At 38.1% G+C, this 18,414-nt stretch overlaps 1 protein-coding gene and 1 long non-coding RNA gene across 11 annotated transcripts in view; one reads left to right on the forward strand and one right to left on the reverse strand.

The window, feature by feature from the left end:
- LOC113259124 (uncharacterized) overlaps positions 1-3,052 on the reverse strand; it is a 104,435-nt gene extending 101,383 nt beyond the window's left edge. For all 10 annotated transcript variants that reach the window (XR_006410052.3, XR_008956455.1, XR_007188236.2 and 7 more), the window contains exon 1: positions 2,479-3,052. This is a non-coding gene — a long non-coding RNA (uncharacterized LOC113259124). The remainder of the gene's footprint in view (positions 1-2,478) is intronic.
- Positions 3,053-3,091: 39 nt separating this feature from the next.
- The window catches only part of RSBN1L (round spermatid basic protein 1 like), a 58,867-nt gene continuing 43,544 nt past the window's right edge, over positions 3,092-18,414 (forward strand). Inside the window, exon 1 of the mRNA XM_026504349.4 lies at positions 3,092-3,713. Within this exon, the coding sequence (XP_026360134.1) occupies positions 3,143-3,713 (571 nt within the window). The 5' untranslated portion in view covers positions 3,092-3,142. The remainder of the gene's footprint in view (positions 3,714-18,414) is intronic.

The following is an 18,414-nucleotide window of genomic DNA, read 5'->3' on the forward strand; positions in this document are numbered from 1 at the left end:
AAACTTGTCACTCTTCCAATGTTTCCTAGTGCAGTGAATGGTACCAATGTCCACCAAGGTATAGGAAGTATTCATGGTATCTGCCTCCATTATGCTCATTATCCAAACCATCATATAAGCAACAGATAAAAAGCATTCCAGGCAGTGGAAACAACATATGCAATATTCTTATGTTGATAGATAGCATGGTGCAATCTAGACACTAAAGAGCTTTCAACTTGATACAGAAGAAGGAGGGACTAGTTCATGATGGGTCACGTATGTCATATTAAGGATTTGTTCTTTATCCTAAAAGCAATGGAAGCCATTGGCAGGTCTGAAGCAAGGGAAGTGATATGATCAAATTTAGGTTTTTTTTTTTTTTAAGATTTTATTTATTTATTTGAGAGAGAGAGAGAGAGAGAGCGCATGAGGGGGGTAAGGGTCAGAGGGAGAAGCAGACTCCCTGCTGAGCAGGGAGCCGGTCTCGGGACTTGGTCCTGGGACTCCAGGATCATGACCTGAGCTGAAGGCAGTCGCTTAACCAACTGAGCCACCCAGGCGCCCCAAATTTAGGTTTTAGAAAGAGCATTCTGGGTAGAATGCAGAATAGATTTGAGAAAACAAGAATATAAAGAGGTGACAAAAAGGGCCAGTGTAGTCATTCTGGTTAGAAGGGATAGTACTTTGAATAGGGTGCCAATAGTGGGCATGGAGAAAAGTGGATGGTTTTAGTGATAGCAGAGATGAAGCCAAAAGGAATTGGTGATGGCAGTGGGAATTCTCTCCTGGTTCAATGTTATGAGGATTGATCTAGTTGAAAGGGGATGGCTGATTACACAGGAGAGAAAACAGATAATTGAGCACTGGTAACAGATAACCAAATTGCCCTTAGACCTGGAAGGATATTCCTCCTATTGCAAAGAGCAAGAAATCCTTGAGATCAAGGGGCCATGTCCGCCGAGATCAGAGGGCAGACAGAGCTGATTACACAATGGTATTTGCAAAAAAGGATGCGGACACAAGCTTGGACATGTTATGTGCATGCATGCATGGTCCTTTCTGGTGTGGTGGGTGAAGAAGCTGGGAATGGGAAGAGAACAGGGTCCAGAAGAGAACACTAGAAGTCTGAGAATTATAAATTTGAACATGGCCTTCCAGATCATTATTTCAGTCAAGGTGGTGGAGTAGAATACATTTTTAATTTTTATAAAATTTATTTTTTAAGTAATCTCTACACCCAATGGGGTACTCAAACTCACAACCTTGAGATCAAGAGTTGCATGCTCCACTGACTGAGCCAGCTGGGCGCTCCAGAACACATTTTTTGTAATAGTTTGTTATTTTGATTTATAACTTAAATATTTAGACACATGGTATGTGAGCCCCCAAGCCATACTCTCACCCAGGCTCTGCAAATTTAGAGTTAGGACTGATAAGAGTGTATAACCGTATAAAAGACTATAGTGCAAGCAGAAACAAATTCATGAGGGTGAGAGTACACTTTAGCTGGGCCCTTGTACCAAGTTGGATTTTCCAGACTCCTATGTGGGAGTTAAAAAAAATAAATGGTGCAAGTTTACAGGTACTAAATTAATGTATATGAGACACATTTATGTATCTGACGGATCAACAATTAACAGGCTATTTTAATTGTAATGGTTTCAGTGTGATTTTGAAAAGCTTCTTGAATATGGCAGAAGTTAAGAGCATTTAAGAGACCTTAGTGATCATGTAATGGAATTTATTCAAATAAAACAGAGGTTCTGACAGATGAAACATTGTGACTGAGGTTACAAAGGTAGTTACTAGCCAGTGACTTCCAGCCCCATCCTCTGCCCACTCTTCCAACAATGCTACTTTTCATGACAGTCAATTTCAACCACAAAATTTTCACTTTCTTTCATCGTTATGTATTACTTTCATTACTTTAAAAATTTGAGGCACCTAAAAAAGGTCCATTATTAAATTTTGACTCCAAAGTATTCTAAACAAACAAAAAGGCGAAAACAAAATAAAAAATTCCACCTTCATGAGGTCACAAGAATTGGTAACCCTGGAAAGTTACTTTTAACTGTTTTCCAAAAAGTTACAGGTAACATAGGGCTCCTTTTAGGACTTAGAATATCCTGACTGCTCATTTCCTGATTTGACTACTTTTATTGTTACATTTATTCCCTTGATTTGTTAATCCTATGTGAGACCTGAGTTGAATTAAAATCGTGCTCCTCGTTTTGGTTGCAACCTTGTTACTGTAACCCATATCCCCCAGTTCCTTATCTTCTGAGCTAGAAATCAAAATAACGCGTATAAAACACCGAATACTCAGGGTGCTAACCGCTATCTTACACTTAAAAAAAAAATCCTTGCTTTTCAAACATCAATAAATATCGCCAACGGATTTGTCTTAGTAAATCTGTTATAATAATTGCAATAAAATTAAGATCTTTAAGAGTGTATCACTAAAGTTTAAAAGAAAAATTCTCCAGGGAGTCTTACCTTTAAGCTCGGAAGTAATCCGAAAGTTCTGGATTTGCAGGAAGTTATCTCCCTTAAAGCATTAGAGTTGACGATTTTAGCAACAGTAACAAATCTTGTCAGGGCACCAAGTGATTTTTAGTCCCTCCCATCCAACGACTGCTGCCTAACAGAAGGAAGGACTGAATTCCGCACAAAATTTTTTCCTCTAAGCTGAGAGCATCAGCGAAATTCGGCTTTCCGAGCGCGAAGAGACGGGGAGGGACCAAAAGGATCCCAGGGGAAAAAAGGAGAAAGTGTTACATGACAAAGTCGAAGCAGAGACAAGCACGCCTGGGCGTGGGCGGATTTGAGGGTCCGGAGTTGGGGGTTCATTCCGAACACTCACGGGGCACCAGAGTTCACGCTGGCGACAAGTGGAAGACCCTCCCTTCACAGCTCGCTCCGCCACTAGCTGCGCCCCGCGGAGCTTTGACCTCCAAAACTGGTCCGCCGGGCGATAACGCCTCTTCGGCTCCAGATTGACGCCTTTGGTTGGTTCCCAGAGGGATCCCTCAGCATGGCTCGTCCAATAGAGGGCTCTGCAGATGGCCCGGCCGCTCCACCCCTCCCCCGCCCCTCGTTGAGGGCCCGCCCCAGCCCCGCGCCCGGGAGCCGAGGAGAGTAAATACAACAGGAGCGCAAAATGGCGGAACCGCCGAGCCCAGTGCACGGCGCTGCCGCCGCCGCCGCAGTCTCGGAGAAAGAACCGTTTGGCAAATTGCAGCCCCCTTTCCGGGACCCACCTGGTCCTCTGTCGGCCAAGAAGGTCCGGACTGAGGAGAGGAAGGCGCCGCGGAGACTGAACGGAGAAGGGGGCAGCGGCGGGAACAGCAGGCAGCTGCAGCCGCTGGCGGCACCTTCGCCTCAGAGCTATGGCAGCCCCGCGTCTTGGAGCTTTCCCGGTCTGTCTGCTGCCCCCTCCCCGTCCTCTGCTCGGAGCAGTTTCTCTTTTTCCGCTGGCTCCGCGGTCCCTTCCTCAGCCTCCGCTTCCTCGTCTCAGCCGGTGCCGCGCAAACTGCTGGTCCCTCCTACGCTGCTGCACGCTCAGCCTCACCATCTCTTGCTGCCCGCCGCCGCCTCCTCGGCCAACGCCAAGCCGCGCCGACCTAAGGAGAAGCGAGAGAAGGAAAGGAGGAGGCACGGCCTCGGCGGAGCAGGCGAGGCCGGTGGGGCCGCCCGGGAGGAGAACGGGGAGGTGAAGCCGCTGTCGCGAGGTGGGTGCCGGCGCTGGGAGGGGGAGGGGAGGGCGCCCCGGGTCCCCGCCACCTCCTCGCGCCCGCGGGGCCCGGGCAGGGGGAGCGCGGGGGCCGCGGGCGCCAGCCTGAAGGGGGCGGGAGTCGTCCCGTTCTCTGCAGGCGATTTTGCAGTCCCCTTGGGGACAGGAAATGGAGCCTGTAATTTCGGTTGCAGCGAGGGGAATGCCGAAACTCTTATTTTTTATGTTGCTTCTACCTCCCAGTTAATGCGCTGCAAGATTTCTAGTATTCGGTCTAGAGTACCCGCCTAGGTGTGCTGGGCTACGGAGGGAGATGGGAAGAAATGGGATCGCGAAGGATATGGTCTTGTAAAAGGTGCTTTATTCATTATTAGACCTTTTAGACGTGATCACAGAATTCGTATTTGTGAAACAGGCTCTAACGCCAGAAAATCCTGTCAAAAAAAGGGGTGTGGAGAGCATTGGCGTCAGCTGGAAGCTACCAGAGGCCTGAGCTTTTCATCCCTATTAGGGAAATGAGGTAGTGTGCAGGGCCCGAAGTGTGCTGTTTCATAAGGTACCCTCCCTGCACCCTCTGCACTGCTCCGTATTCTCAAGTGTTTTGAGTGGTCCTGTTTGGAATACCACCACCCTTCAGAAAGAATTTTCAGCCATATTCCTTTTTCCTGCAGCAAATGATAAAATCAGGAGCGTTGACGTTTTTTGGCCAGATCAAGTGACTGCAAAATGTTTTAGGATCAGAAAATGGCAAATTCATAAGCGTCCTTTTCAGACAGGGCTAGGCGATTTTCTTTTAAAATGTAGGCTAGCCATATAATTTTCAAAAACTATTTGTTTAAAATAGATGGTCCTACTTATTTATTTACTGATACATAATGATCTGAAGGTGGTACAACATGGAGAGTGGTTGAAAATTAGATCTTTATGTGATCAAAAGCCTAAAGCATATAATGACCTTTATTATAAATATACATTGAGAATGTATTGTGAAAGTATTTTTGTTTTTTAGGAAAAATGACATGTCAAGCAGTTTTAGTATTGCTGATCTAATTGTAGCTTAAATCATGAATAATTCTCTATATGTTTGAATTAGAATGACTGTTTTCACAATTTTTTAAAATGCTGCACAGGAATATGTGGTAGCAGGGTTACTTCTTCCCTGCTGTTTTGCCTGTAGAAAAGCTTGGACAGCTAAGCAGGTACTCTGGCATAGGGTAAAGTTCTCTCAGTTTTGGAGAGTGTTGCTTCTAGGAAAGTGGTTTTGAGGATGGAACTTACACTACTTTTAGTCTGGAATTTTAGGTGATTAGTATTTTGAAGCTATTTTGTTTTAATGCTTATCTTTACAAATTAAAAGTCTGTGCATTTGCAGCTTGCTATTAGTCTTATTTGTGATGTGTAAACATTGTATTCTTTTAAGTTCTTTCAGTGAGGACCTGAATGTGGGGTATAACATTGTCAGGGTATTGGAATGGCTGAAAATAAGCATTCTTTCACAAGTCTAACTTAAAATATGGAGCATCCCTTAATGTTAAAGAGAAATTTCTCCAGTTTTTAAAATTATATTTAGAATTCTTCTTTTGAAGTCTACAGCTTTTTTTATGAAGCCTTAATATGAGGAATGATAGCTTCTACGTTAGGATCTGGGTAATGTGTTTTTCCATGATCTCTGTAGGGTTTTGTTTTGTTTTGAGTAGTGACTATATATAAACACCATTGTAAGATTTTCATTTTTTTTGAGAGAAATGCTGCTACTTTACTGAGGAAAAACAAAATCAAAGAAGGATTTTTTTCAGTGTCTTAATGATTAATGGTGAAAATCTCAAGTATTATCCTTGTAAAGTTGAGATTTAACTAAATCAAGGTTCTGTTTTAATGAAGAAAATTCTTCAGAAGCAACAGTAATTAAAACAAAAATACATTAATTCAATATAAATATAATTACAAATATGAAAATTCTAATTCGTAATATAACCCGTTTCTCTGGGCTTTATGTAAGAATCTTAGTGAGTGGTTGGGGCGTCTGGCTGCCTCAGTCACTGGAGCATGTGACTCTTGATATCGGGTCAGTGAGTTCGAGCCCCACCTTGGGCTTAGCCTTAACTTTAAAAAAAAAAAATCTTAGTGAGTAGATATGTCTGTTGTTTTAGATATATAACTCTTTCTAATGTTGCTCAAAGTTGGATAGTTAGTGGATAGCACACAGGATAGTTCAGTGACCCCAGTTGTCCCATAGCTGGCTGATTGAACAAAGCTGAATCGGAACAGGAAGTGAGCTATAAAGACACCTAAGCAAAGAAAATAGATCCTTCCCTCAAAAAGCAAACAGACATCCAAAAAATCTAGCTCCCAACTCCATTAACCGGTTGAGTTCCTGTATGGTAGTCGTTTTTTTTTTTAAGTCTTCAGTGAGAACTGCTGATTTTTTACATTGGCTACCATCCTAACAGGAATTACTTGGATAAAATGAAACTGTGTATGAAAAGGCTTTGGCAGGCCATTTAGTAAATGTTATTTGAGTCAGAAACATGAAGATTTGTTTTTTAACCTCATAACAAATTAAAAAGTGGATCAGTCCAGATAGAGTAAGGATCTTTGACAGATTTGAAAGTTTAGAGTGATAAACAACAGAATTACAGAAGCGTAGCAGTCTAAGCCCATTTAGCGTAAGGGCTGGTGCCTTACACACCAAAAACCTGTGAGGTCATGTAGTCATAGTGCGGTAGCTGACTTCCATGATAGCCTGAGTCATCATGTAAAAGTTAAATTTTTTTCTTATAAAAAGAAATTGTGCAAAACTTTTTAGATATTTAAAACTAGAAAGTAACCAGATTTAGTGGTTAGAGAGGTAATCTGCTAAAGAGTTCACAGTCCATTTTCCTGTAAGATTGAATAAATTTTTGAATTGGTAACTGTGGAAGCTAAGAGTGGACATGTACTAAAGGTATCTGACATTTAGAATTATGTTATAACAAGCAGCAGATCAAACATATTATTAGATAGCAAAGTGCCTTAACAATTGCGGTAACCAATAAAACTTGTATACATCTTCTAATTTTTGTTGGTGTTTTTGCTTTGCATTTATTGACTTATTTTTTTCCTTAGAATGATCCTGTGAAGTATCCCAAGATAAAACCAGAGCATTCCACAAAATGTTTGCCTAGAAAGTGTAGTTACAGAATTTAATTCTAATGAAAATAGAGGCTTTTTTAAGAATTGAATAATTACTTTTGTTTCTGTTTTAATTCCAGTTAGCATACGGTGTTATATTCGTTTCAGGTGTATGATACAGTGATTCAACAATTACGTACATCACCAGGTGCTCATCACACGCGCACTCCTTAATCCCCATCCCCTATTTAACCCATCCCCCCATCCACTGGGAGCCATTGGTTTGTTCTCTATAAAAGAGTCTGTTAGAAGTGAATAAGGTATGTAAATGTCAGTGTTTTCAAGGGATAGATGTTGGAAGATTTTTCAAACTGGACTTTTCCCTATCTTTCTAATGTTAATTCCACAATTTTAGGTTAAATTCATATTTAGAGGTTTTGTCATTATGACCAAATATTTGTCACTGCTGAAATAGTTTACTATGATTTTATTTTCTTGTGTGACCTTTGTTTTTCATGCTTCGTTTTTTTCATTTGCTTAGTTTTGTCTGGCAAGGTCTTTCTATACCCTCCAGCAGCTCCATAAAATGCTTCTCAGTACAATTTTCCACATGGTCAAATCTGTCAGATAAACTTATCAGTTCTGTTTGTTCCTGTAGTCATCTCTTCTGTAGCGTCGTTCTTTCTGCTTTAGTCTGGATTGTTTTCTCTGTAGGCCTGCTGCAAAGCTGTCATCTTGGGACTTCCCTTAGCTGACATTCTGGGAATTTCTTTCACTTTTGCTGAATACCTTTTTTCTGGACCCTATGCCTTCCTTTGGTTTATTCCTTCGTTTTAGTTTCCTCTACTATTACTGTGAGAGTATGCATTGGAAATAAATATATATATATATATATATATTTCCCCCCCCCCCCTCGCACTAGACTGTTTGGCTGTTGAGAGATTTCTATATTGGAAATCATTTTCCCTCAAAAGTTTGGAGGTGTTCCCATATTGCCTGGCTTCCAATGTTGATGTTGAGAAATTTGATCTCCAAAAAGTTGTCTTTTTTTCTACAATCTGGGAGATTTCAACCCTTTCATTGAATTTTTAAATTTTAGCTCTCTTTTAAAACAATGTTTTATGAGCTCTTTTTCTTTGTTCTTGTATTGTAGCATCTTGTTCTTTTTTCATGGGTGCAACATCTTCTATTATCTCTTCAGGGATATTAATTATAGTTTCTTTGTTTCTTGCATTGTTTTTGGTTCCTCTAAAACTTTTTGTTGTTGTTGATTTGGGTCTTGGAGGCTTTCTTTAGGTTGGTGTGATCCTTAACAGTTCCTTCATATTCAAGGAATGTTCAAAGTTGATTGAAAGCTCACTGGGCATGCATGAGCATGGCTTAGTGACTAATAAACTCCCAAGTTTTATATATTTATTTTTTTAAGATTTTAAGTAATCTCTGTGCCCAACTTGGTCCTCAAACTTAAAACCCCGAGATCAAGAATCGCATGTTGTACAGATTGAGCCAGCTGGGTGCCCCTCCCATATTTTATCTTTCCTTCTTTTCTCTGGGTAGTGGGTAAGAGGGTTTTCAGTTTCTTCAGATAAAGGTCCTTCATTTTTCTGTCTGTGTAACTGGAGTAATGGAGAGAAGGGGATTGGCAGAGGTAATGAGTTTAGATGGTGGGGCTCTAGTGCTCGGTGGAGGAAGAAAGCTACAAGTTTCACCATTCATTTTCTAAATTTTCACTTAGTCTCCCTGTTTTCACACCAACGTTTCACTTCTCCCTTTTTCTGTGTGGGTTGCACCTGAGCTTGGAGCCATTCTGATTCAGTTTTGCTGGAGATCATACCTCATTCCGATGGGTGGGGGGGTGGTGAATGGGGAGTGGGGAAGAGCGAGCGTAATAGAAGGTTAGTGTAAGTCCCTACAGAGGTAGTGCCAAATAATCCTATTTACTCTGCAGTATGCCTAGAAAGGCTTAGAAATTGGAAGTGGTGAAAGAGGCAAGAGGGCAGAATCAACCCTCCTGTCCCATGCACACACGTACACACACTTATTCTCTCCCCCGCCCATACATATGTTGCAGCATGTGTCAGAATTTCCTTTTTTAAGGCTGAATAATGTTCCATTATATGTATATACCACCTTTTGTTTGTATATTCATCCCTTGATGGACACTTGGGTTCTTCTGCCTTTTGACTATTATGAATAATGCTGCTATAAACATGGATGAACAGGTATCTGTTTGAGTCCCTCCTTTCAGTTCTTTTGGATATATGCCCTGAAGTGGAACTGCTGGATCATATGGTAATCTTTTAATTTAAGGAAACATTTCCTTACCATTTTCCATAACTGTTTTCCGTAGGAGTTGCACCATTTTACATTCCCACCAGCTGTGCCCAAGGATTGGGCTAACTGTTTAGTATCAGAAAAGTAAATCTAAGTAATCAGACAAAAAACTCCCAATAACATTTATTTGGAGCAGATACTTGTGAAATCAGCATGTGGTCACCCACGATAACTTAGGAAATAAAATTTGGGGGTTTGGAGAAAGAAAAGGTATTTATTTATTGAGTGCTTATCATATGCCATGGTATTATCTCAGTATTTTTAGATTAAAACTCTTGAGTTTTTCTTAGCTTGCTCAGAGTTGCATAGCTAATGTGTAAAGAATCTGGATCAACCCCATCTCTGCAAGAGTGTGAGCCTAACTACACAATGCTACAGTTAACTTAATTTTTTCCCTTTAGACTGTGATAAATGGGAAGAAGAAAGTGAAGATGAACTTTAAAACTTTTTCCAAGTTATTTCTTTTTTCTTTTTTATTATAAAAATTTTTAAGCATACAGAAAAGCTGAAAGAATAATACAATGACCTTATGTAGATTTTCCTCCTAGATTCAACAGCTGTTAATATTTTATATGTGCAATGAATCATTTGAAAGTAAACTGTAGACATGATGATATTTCATTATTAAATATTGTCTTCTTCTTCTAAAAGTAACCACATAATTACAATAACTTTAAAACATTTAAGAAAAGAATCATATAGCCAGTGCATATTCAGTCTTCCAATAACCCCCAATTTCCCCATTGTATCCCAAACACACTACGTGTTTGTTTATTTAGTAATTTTTATAATGCCATTTGTTTGAGTGGTATTTTTTTTCTCTTTTTTTCTTTTTACTTCTGTTTATTTTCATCTGGAGCTGTCCCGCTCACTTTTTTCTTCATAAGGCATTGACTTTTTGAAGATACTAGTTCAACATAGGTATCTGTTAACTTGTAGATTTTCTTATATTAATGATTTCTAAACATTTATTTTATTGTATTTATTTTTAAAGATTTTATTTGCGAGAGAGAGCGCATGCGCGCTCTTGTGTTTAGATTAAATACTCTTGTATTTAGATTAAAATTTGGCAGTCTATTTTGATTTTGAGTACCAAAGTAAACAAGTTCATTGGTATGACTAGAATCTTATGGTAAACATTTTTCTTGAATTCTTAATTCATCATAGTTTGAATTTTGGAAAGCTACTTACAGAATGCCTTTCATTAAAGATTGAGTGTAGTAGTCCATTTACAATTGGTGATCTGTTATAATACTGGTAACATGGGCCAAAAATAAGAAGTCCTACCAGTTTTCTTTAATACGGTAAATATAAGTATAGTGTGTTAAATACTGTATATATTTCAAAATTATAATCTCTACATAATGTCCTCTGTTGATTAAAATAAATTAACTGTATACCTGTATGAATTCTCACTTAAATAGATTATATCAATTCTTTCAGAGCTGGCATTATTTTAGTCATCATTTTATCTTTGTCTTGTACCAATAATTGATTTGAAGAAAAACATACTTTTTATTAAGAAATTTTATCTATTCTCTTTCCACTACAAATTTAAGTAGCTACTCTTGTTTGTTTTTTTATAGAAAGGGTATACATTTTCTTTAACTGTTACTTAATTCAGAACCACTTTCAGTGGTTTGACATGTGGAACAATATTCTGGAAAGCCAGTGTTGCAGGGCATTCACTTTCTGGCTGAGTCACTGATGAACTTTATACCTTAAGGGAGTAAAATAGTCACCATTTTTCATTTTTCTCCTTTGAGGATGATGAAAATATCAGGATTAGTAAATTCTGTCAGGCTTTTTTGAGTTGGGCCAAAAGCTGATGCAGTGAGTACTTGGGTGCAACTTGAGCTTGAATATAAGCTTCTTGAGGACAGAAACAACAATAACAATAATAACAACAATAACAATAGTTAACACTTAGAGAACCGCACTCAGCACTTCATATGTATTTTTATTTAATTTTCACAACTTTAAAGTTTAGTTAGGTGTTAGTCTGTATTAAGTACTGAATGGAAGCTCAGAAAATTTAAGTAACTTGCCCAAGGGTAATAAATAAGTAGTCAATCTAAGTTTTAGATCATTATGTAGTTTGACTTAAGAGCTCCAGTTCTAAACTATTGTCCAAACTCTGTTAATGTTTTTAAATCTCCTTCATCTAGAATTGTACCTTACATTGTGAGCTAGTTTGCCAAATAAATGAACCAGACTTTGAGGGAAGAGTAGGACTTAGGTAAATGGAGATGATGGAGATGGGCTTGTTAGGGGGAATGAGGTGAGCAAGATTGAAGAGACAGAAGTTGCATGCCATGTTCAGTGGGCTGTGAATAGAACCATTCAGCTGGGATTGGTGATTTTGTACAAAGTTGGGAAATAGCACTTCATGCCAGTTGAAAGTTTGCCACAATATGCCTTCTATTTGCCAGGATAGGGAGTTCAGACTTCGATCTTTGGGCAACAGCAAGGCACGTTTTTTTTTTTGTTTTTTGTTTTTAATAGAGTGATAATTTATTCAAATTGGTTTTGTAGGAATACTAATTTGATAGCATTGTGTAGGATGAATTGGCTGAGAGGAAAATTAGAGACAGGGATATTGGAGACTACTGTAGTAGTAAAATGGAGTGATTTTAGTGGTAAAAATCCTGGATGTGGAAAGGAAAGGATTTTGAGAGGGAATGTATGATAGGGCCCCATGATTATCAAATATGTAGCAAGAAAGGATTATAGATTTAATTTTATGGTTTCAGATGGAGGGAATAAACGTATCATAGAAAAAATGTTGGTGGGCCTGCAGGAGAACTAGTTGGAAACGATGGATTTGAGTTTGAGATACAGACAAATACCTTATATTAGAGTTCTCTTGTAAGATGCAGCTCAAATTAGTGGTGAATCAATGTATAAAGTTTTAAAATGTTCTGTGTATAGGAGATTCTGTTAGTGTGTGTATGCTTCAGTATTGCGTATGTGGAGGAGACTCTCTTGAAAGTCTCATAGTAGCAGACAACAGCTATTTTTCTCTGAGGAGCAAATAATCTCAGATTGTCTCTTAGTTTTTAGGTAGCCAGCTGTTAACAGCTTTTAAAAGGTCTCAAAAAATCAACGTTAGGCATGGTTCCTTAACCTTTACTCTGGCCTAACAATTTACCTTCCATTCGTCCTCCCTGTCTTGGCCTCTCTCATTGGCCTTATCTCTGCTGCTTTTATTTCAGCACTTAGTTTAGTTTGGGACCCTTTAACAGTACTCTTCTCTCTGGCTTTGCTAATCACCCTGTTGGTTTTCTAGTGTCTATTGTTAGTACTCCCCAAATCTTAGCTTAGTTTGGAGTTTTAGATCCATATATTCAGCTGCCTCTTTGACATTATTAGATGTTCCACAGAACTGTAAAATTAATATGTTCAAAACTCAGCCTTCCTTACTCAAATTTGTCTTGGTGTTTATGTTCCTTATCTCAGTGCCATCTTGTATCTAGTGGCTCAGGCTTGAAAACTGTATTCTACACTTTACCTTCATCCAACCTGTAGCCAAATCTTGTCAGTTCTAATCACCATCTTTTATATCTATCTCCTTTCACTGTCCTTTCTACTAGTCTTAGTTTAAATTACCATTATGTCTAGCCTAGATTATTGTGTAAATGCCTCGTTATTGGGCTCCCTACTTCAGATCTGTGATCTTTCAATTCATTTTTCATGCTACAGCCTAGGTAATAGCTAGAGATCTGAACACTTATTTGATTGTGTCACTTTTCTGTTCATGACGTGATGTTCAAATTCCTAAAAATGTCTTCCAAGGCTCTTGTTTAGCTCTGTAGTGTCTCCTCAGTGCTCCTTGCTGCCTAGAACTTTGTCTACCCATTATCCCTAGTTCCACATTTCTACTACACCTAGCTAATGTTTGCTCATCTTTTAGGACTCCATTTGAAAGGGAGGCCTTTGTTATAGCCCAGACTAGGTTAGGTCCCCTTGCTGTTTTTTCTCATGTCACCTTACACCTTGTCCATCCTGACTTTCTTCACTTCATTTTAATCACTTATTTAGATGTCTTCTTCACTAGACACACAGCCTGTGAAATCTGGGGGCTGTGGTTTTCTTGTCTCAGGTCAGGGTATCTCTGAGTATTCAATAACTATTTGGGAAATGAACTATTTGTACTGCGTTTCAGCCCTTTCTGCCTGTAGAGAAGAGATATCTGGTTGTTATTCAGGAAAATTTTGGCAGGTATTTCAAAGTAAGAACAGCAGAAAAGTGATAATGGGATGAGAAGTTGACCAGCAGCTCAGAGACAATGGTTAAATTGTCAAGAGAGCGCAATAGGCAGATATTAATGGCATGAGAACTAGAAAGGAAAGTCACTGTGTGGATAATACTAATTGTATTGTGTTTGACTCACCTCGAGTTATCAGAATTGCCGTTTTGTACATCTAATCTCAAAAAAATAAAGCTTATCACTACATTATACAAAGAGGAAATTTTGTTTGTAATCTGCATGTATTTACAAAACTTGTAAGGGCATTATAAATGGAAATCCTATTTGTAATTTATTTAGACATAAATTAGATAGGAATTAAGATTAATTTTGTTCCAACAATCAGATAGTTTTTATTACCATTTTAACACCATTTATTGATAGCTTGTTCTTTCCACTCAGATGTAGAATGCCAGTTTTTATCCTATACTAAAATATAGTTATATTGTTATAGTCTACTAAATCTCAGTCATCTTAGTGGATATGTAGTAGTATTTCGTTATGGTTTTAATTTGCAGTTCCCTAGTGACAGCTGATGTTGAGCATCATTTTATGTGGTTATTTTCTAACCCTGTCTCTTCTTTGGTGAAGTGTCTATTCCGATTATGTGTTATTTTTATTTTCAAATTGTAATCATTCTTTACATATTCTGTGTACATGTTCTTTATCAGATATGTATTTCACAAATGTATTCTCCCATTCTGTGGCTTTTCATTCCCTTAATATTGTCCTTCACACTTTTTCATAGCAGAAAAATTTAATTTTGGTGAAGTCCACTTCATAATTTATTTCTTTCATGGTTCATGCTATTAGTGTCTTAATGGAGAGAACTTTGCCTAACCCAGGGTCACACAGGTTTTCTCTTACATTTTCTTTTAGATACTTTATAGTTTTAGGTTTTACCTTTAGGACTGTAGTGCATTTCGAAAATTTTTGTATTTAAGGTTTGGATCAGAGTTCCCTTACTCTTATTTTTCTTTATTGATTAAGTTGAAAATTATTTTGTGAATTTCACTCTTCTTTCCCCCCCCCCCCCAATCACCTAGGGGTTTTCGTTAAATTTATTGATTAAAGTAGGGGCAGATTGTAATTACAGAATTTTCTTTTTTTTTTATTTAAAAAATTGTTTTAAAGATTTTATTTATTTATGTGACAGACAGCCAGTGAGAGAGAGAACACAGCAGGGGAGTGGGAGGGGAAGAAGAAGCAGGCTCCCAGCAGAGGAGCCCGATGTGGGACTCGATCCGGGAACGCCGGGATCACACCCTGAGCCAAAGGCAGACATTTAACGACTGCGCTACCCAGGCGCCCCCAGAATTTTATTTATACTTAACAAGCTACATGTATGTCTTTACCTACTCTTATATTCTTTTATGTCTCTATAAAATTCATTGATATTTAGTACAGATTATGAGTTTTCTTCTGGTATTTTGTTTCATTTTGGGGAGTTTGTTCCAGATTGTTACTGGTATCTAAGAAAGCTTTTGGTTTTTCTACATATACTTGATAATTGGGTATGTGAGTATATAGTAGCGAAAGGTTACCAATTCTTCATAATCAGGAACAGGTTTTTTTGGTTGTTTTGTTGTTTTGTTATTGGTTTTGTTTTGTTTTTTAAGTAGGCTCTTTGTCCAATGTGGGGCTTGAACTAATGATCCTGAGATTGAGGGTCACGTGCTCTACTGACTGAGCGAACCAGGTGCCCCAAGGAACAGATTGAATCACAATAAGGTACTTTGTAATAGTCAGGAAATGGTTTCTTTGTGGTACTTCAAGCATTGTGTTTGTGTTTGAAATCTGAGATCTCTGTTAGCAGAGTATAACTATATAGCTTGACAAGTATTTTTAGTGCTTAGGTGCCGTGGTAGGTTTTAGTAAATATAAAATTAACAATATAAGGCTTCTGCCTTCAAGTACCGTAAGCAATCTAGCAGGATACTAGAAAAAGTAATGATAATATTTAATGCTATAAGTTAAATATCACAAGACAGATGGAAAGTAGAGTTGGTACTAATGGAAGTGAGAGTAGGCAGTATTAGGAGAAGGGATGCAGGAGGTTTAAGAGAACCTTTGAAGGACAGTGTGGTAGGATTTCACTAAAGAAATCAAGGAATTGGGATGCCTGGGTGGCTCATTCATTTAAGCGTCTGCCTTTGGCTCAGGTCGTCAGTCTCTTTGCCTAGTCGGGAACCTGCTTCACCCTCTGTCTGCCAGTCCCCCTGCTTTTGTGGGCATTCTCTCTTTCTGATAAATAAATAAAATCTTCAAAAAAAGAAATGAAGGAATTCTAGGTAGAGAGTATTATTTGAAGTGTAACATTCATGGAACTAGATAGGAAAACAAAGATGCAGTGTCGTAAAAGCTAAAGGAAAATAATTTCGAGATGTTTGATTATGGCTCTGACATTATATATTGCTAAGCATCTTTATTCTAGCCCTTCACTTTTGATTTTAAAATATCAGTGTGTTTTGTAAGACAAATTCTGTTTTAACATTTCTCTGAAGTTAGTGCAAGTTTCGTACGTATACATAACTTACCCTAACCAACTTCTTCATTGACTCTAAGACTTTGTGAAGGATATATTATCTATTGCTGTGTAACAAACTTAAAACTTGGTGGCTTAAAATACAACCATTTTATTATATTTAGTGATTTTATGGATCAGGAATTCCAGCAGGATTGACTAGGTGATTTTGCTTCATGCAGGGTTGACTGGGGTTGCTTGTGGTGGTCAGTTGTGGACGGTCTTGTTTAGTAGGTTCCAAGGTGGCTTTACTCACCTGGGTGTTTTCTCAACCCTCTGATAACTGGATGCTAAGCTGAGCCCCTCTTTGTGTCCTCTAGGGGCCTTTCCACATGATCTCATCAGGATAGTTGGATTTCTTACATGGCAGCTCAGGACTCTGAGAGACTTGAATAGAAACAGCAAGGCTTCTTATAACCTAGCTTTGGAAATCTGAATCATTTCCTCCCTGTACACATATTAGGGCATTAATATTTGTAATGTAGTACAAATTTTAATATATTAAAATAATTGATGAAATAAATTAAATAAAAATTTTTAGTATATTACATAATATAATAGGTATATTTGTTTTGTAAAATTTCACTTAGAGTACATTCTAAATTGAACATAGATAAAGAACCTATGGGAGCATTATTTAATGATATTAACTAAATACATAATAAAATTTAGAACTTTAATTGGTTGTATGAAAAACATAATTAAGAGTATATAATAAGAACAGTGGTTCCCCTGTATCTGTTATCATTAACTAAAAACTGATTTACTGTTTGCATTATAGAGTATAATTTTAATTAAATAATGTAATTGTATAATGTTGACTTTAGAGGTCTAGAATGCTCCAGTTTGTGTGTGAATCACATTTTATATGACAGCTATAGTATAAAATTCAGTGACTAGAGTGATTTAAGTCTGTGATCTAGATATCAAGTATAATTCCTCAGTACTTTTATATCTTGCATTTACAGTATTTTGAGAGGAGAAAAACTAATTGTACTTTGTTTTGGAGGCAGATCTTTTTGTGGTAGGTCAGTGCAGTAAGCCTGACCTGAAATTTTTATTTATGGTAGGAGAGGGAGCCCATTAACAGTCATGTTAATGCGTGGCTTGGCTTTCATGTAGGTACATATATATTTATTTTTGTTTTCCTTTTAGTGAGTCTTGTTTTTGTGATGACTGTTAATATACTTTTTGTCACTTTATGCATGTGACTAGATGCTTTAATACAATTCTATTTATACTTAATAATGATAGCTACCTTTGTCAAGTGCCTATGATATATCCTGGCATAGTGTTGGAAATAATGCACATGTTGCCTTTAATCCTCATAAAAATCTAAAAGATAAGTGCTACTATCTTTGACAGATGGGAATACTGAGGCATAACATAGTTAATAAGTTTGTTTTGTGTCAGTTGGTGGCAGAGCAGCTGGAAATTAAATATGTCTAATTAAAAAGCCTGATAAAATGTATTACAGTACGTTTAGAGTTCTTAATACCTAGCTATCTTAAACTATATCATTTTCAACGTTCTCTTCCTTGCTTTTTGGTCTCAATATGTTAGCCAGAGCAACCTGCTATTCCTGAATATAAGAGAGGTAAGTATTGTACAATTTGGACTTCCTCATAATATCTTCCGGCAGAAACATTTTTTGCATTACTGTACAAAACATAGGATGTTGTTGCTGTATGAGTCATTATACTAAATTTTTCCCCTTTTTTTTTTTTTTTTTTTAAGATTTTATTTATTTGACAGAGATAGAGACAGCCAGCGAGAGAGGGAACATAAGCAGGGGAGTGGGAGAGGAAGAAGCAGGCTCACAGCAGAGGAGCCTGATGTGGGGCTCGATCCCACAACGCCGGGATCACGCCCTGAGCCGAAGGCAAACGCTTAACCACTGTGCCACCCAGGCGCCCCAAAATTTTCCCCTTCTTAAAAGAGCAGAAACATGGAATCATAAAATACTAGCAGAGAAAGGTTCATCAGAGATCAGTTAACATAAGCCCCTGATTTTACAGGTACAAGCAACAAGCTCCGTAACACTCCCTCAGTTCAGCAGTTACAGTCACTGGAACTGCACAGGTCTTTTCTGTCTCAGGGTTCTTAACCCATAGGAATTTTCAGTTAAGTCCATAAGGACTTTTTACCCTTTTAGCAATTGCCCTCAGTATGGATGAGCAGACATCTCTAGAGGAGGAGTCAAGTTTTTTAAATACCATCTGCCTCATGCCTGTCAGATCTCAGCCATCCCTTAATTAGAAAAAAAGGGTTTTCTTCTCTGCCTTCCAACTTTCTGGAACCCATTTCTGTGTCATTCCCTCCCCTATTATAAAACTATCTACTGAGGAAGATTTGGTGCAGAAGATTAGAAGTAATGCTGCGTATATGTGCAGGGTATGACTTAGGAACTGTCTGTTATTAGCTAAGTACAATGGGGCATTTGTGGTCCAAAGAATTCTCATGTTTTTTGGTTTTCTTTCC

The sequence above is a fragment of the Ursus arctos genome, unplaced genomic scaffold, assembly GCF_023065955.2.
Source record: "Ursus arctos isolate Adak ecotype North America unplaced genomic scaffold, UrsArc2.0 scaffold_3, whole genome shotgun sequence".
Taxonomy (NCBI): Eukaryota; Metazoa; Chordata; class Mammalia; order Carnivora; family Ursidae; genus Ursus; species Ursus arctos.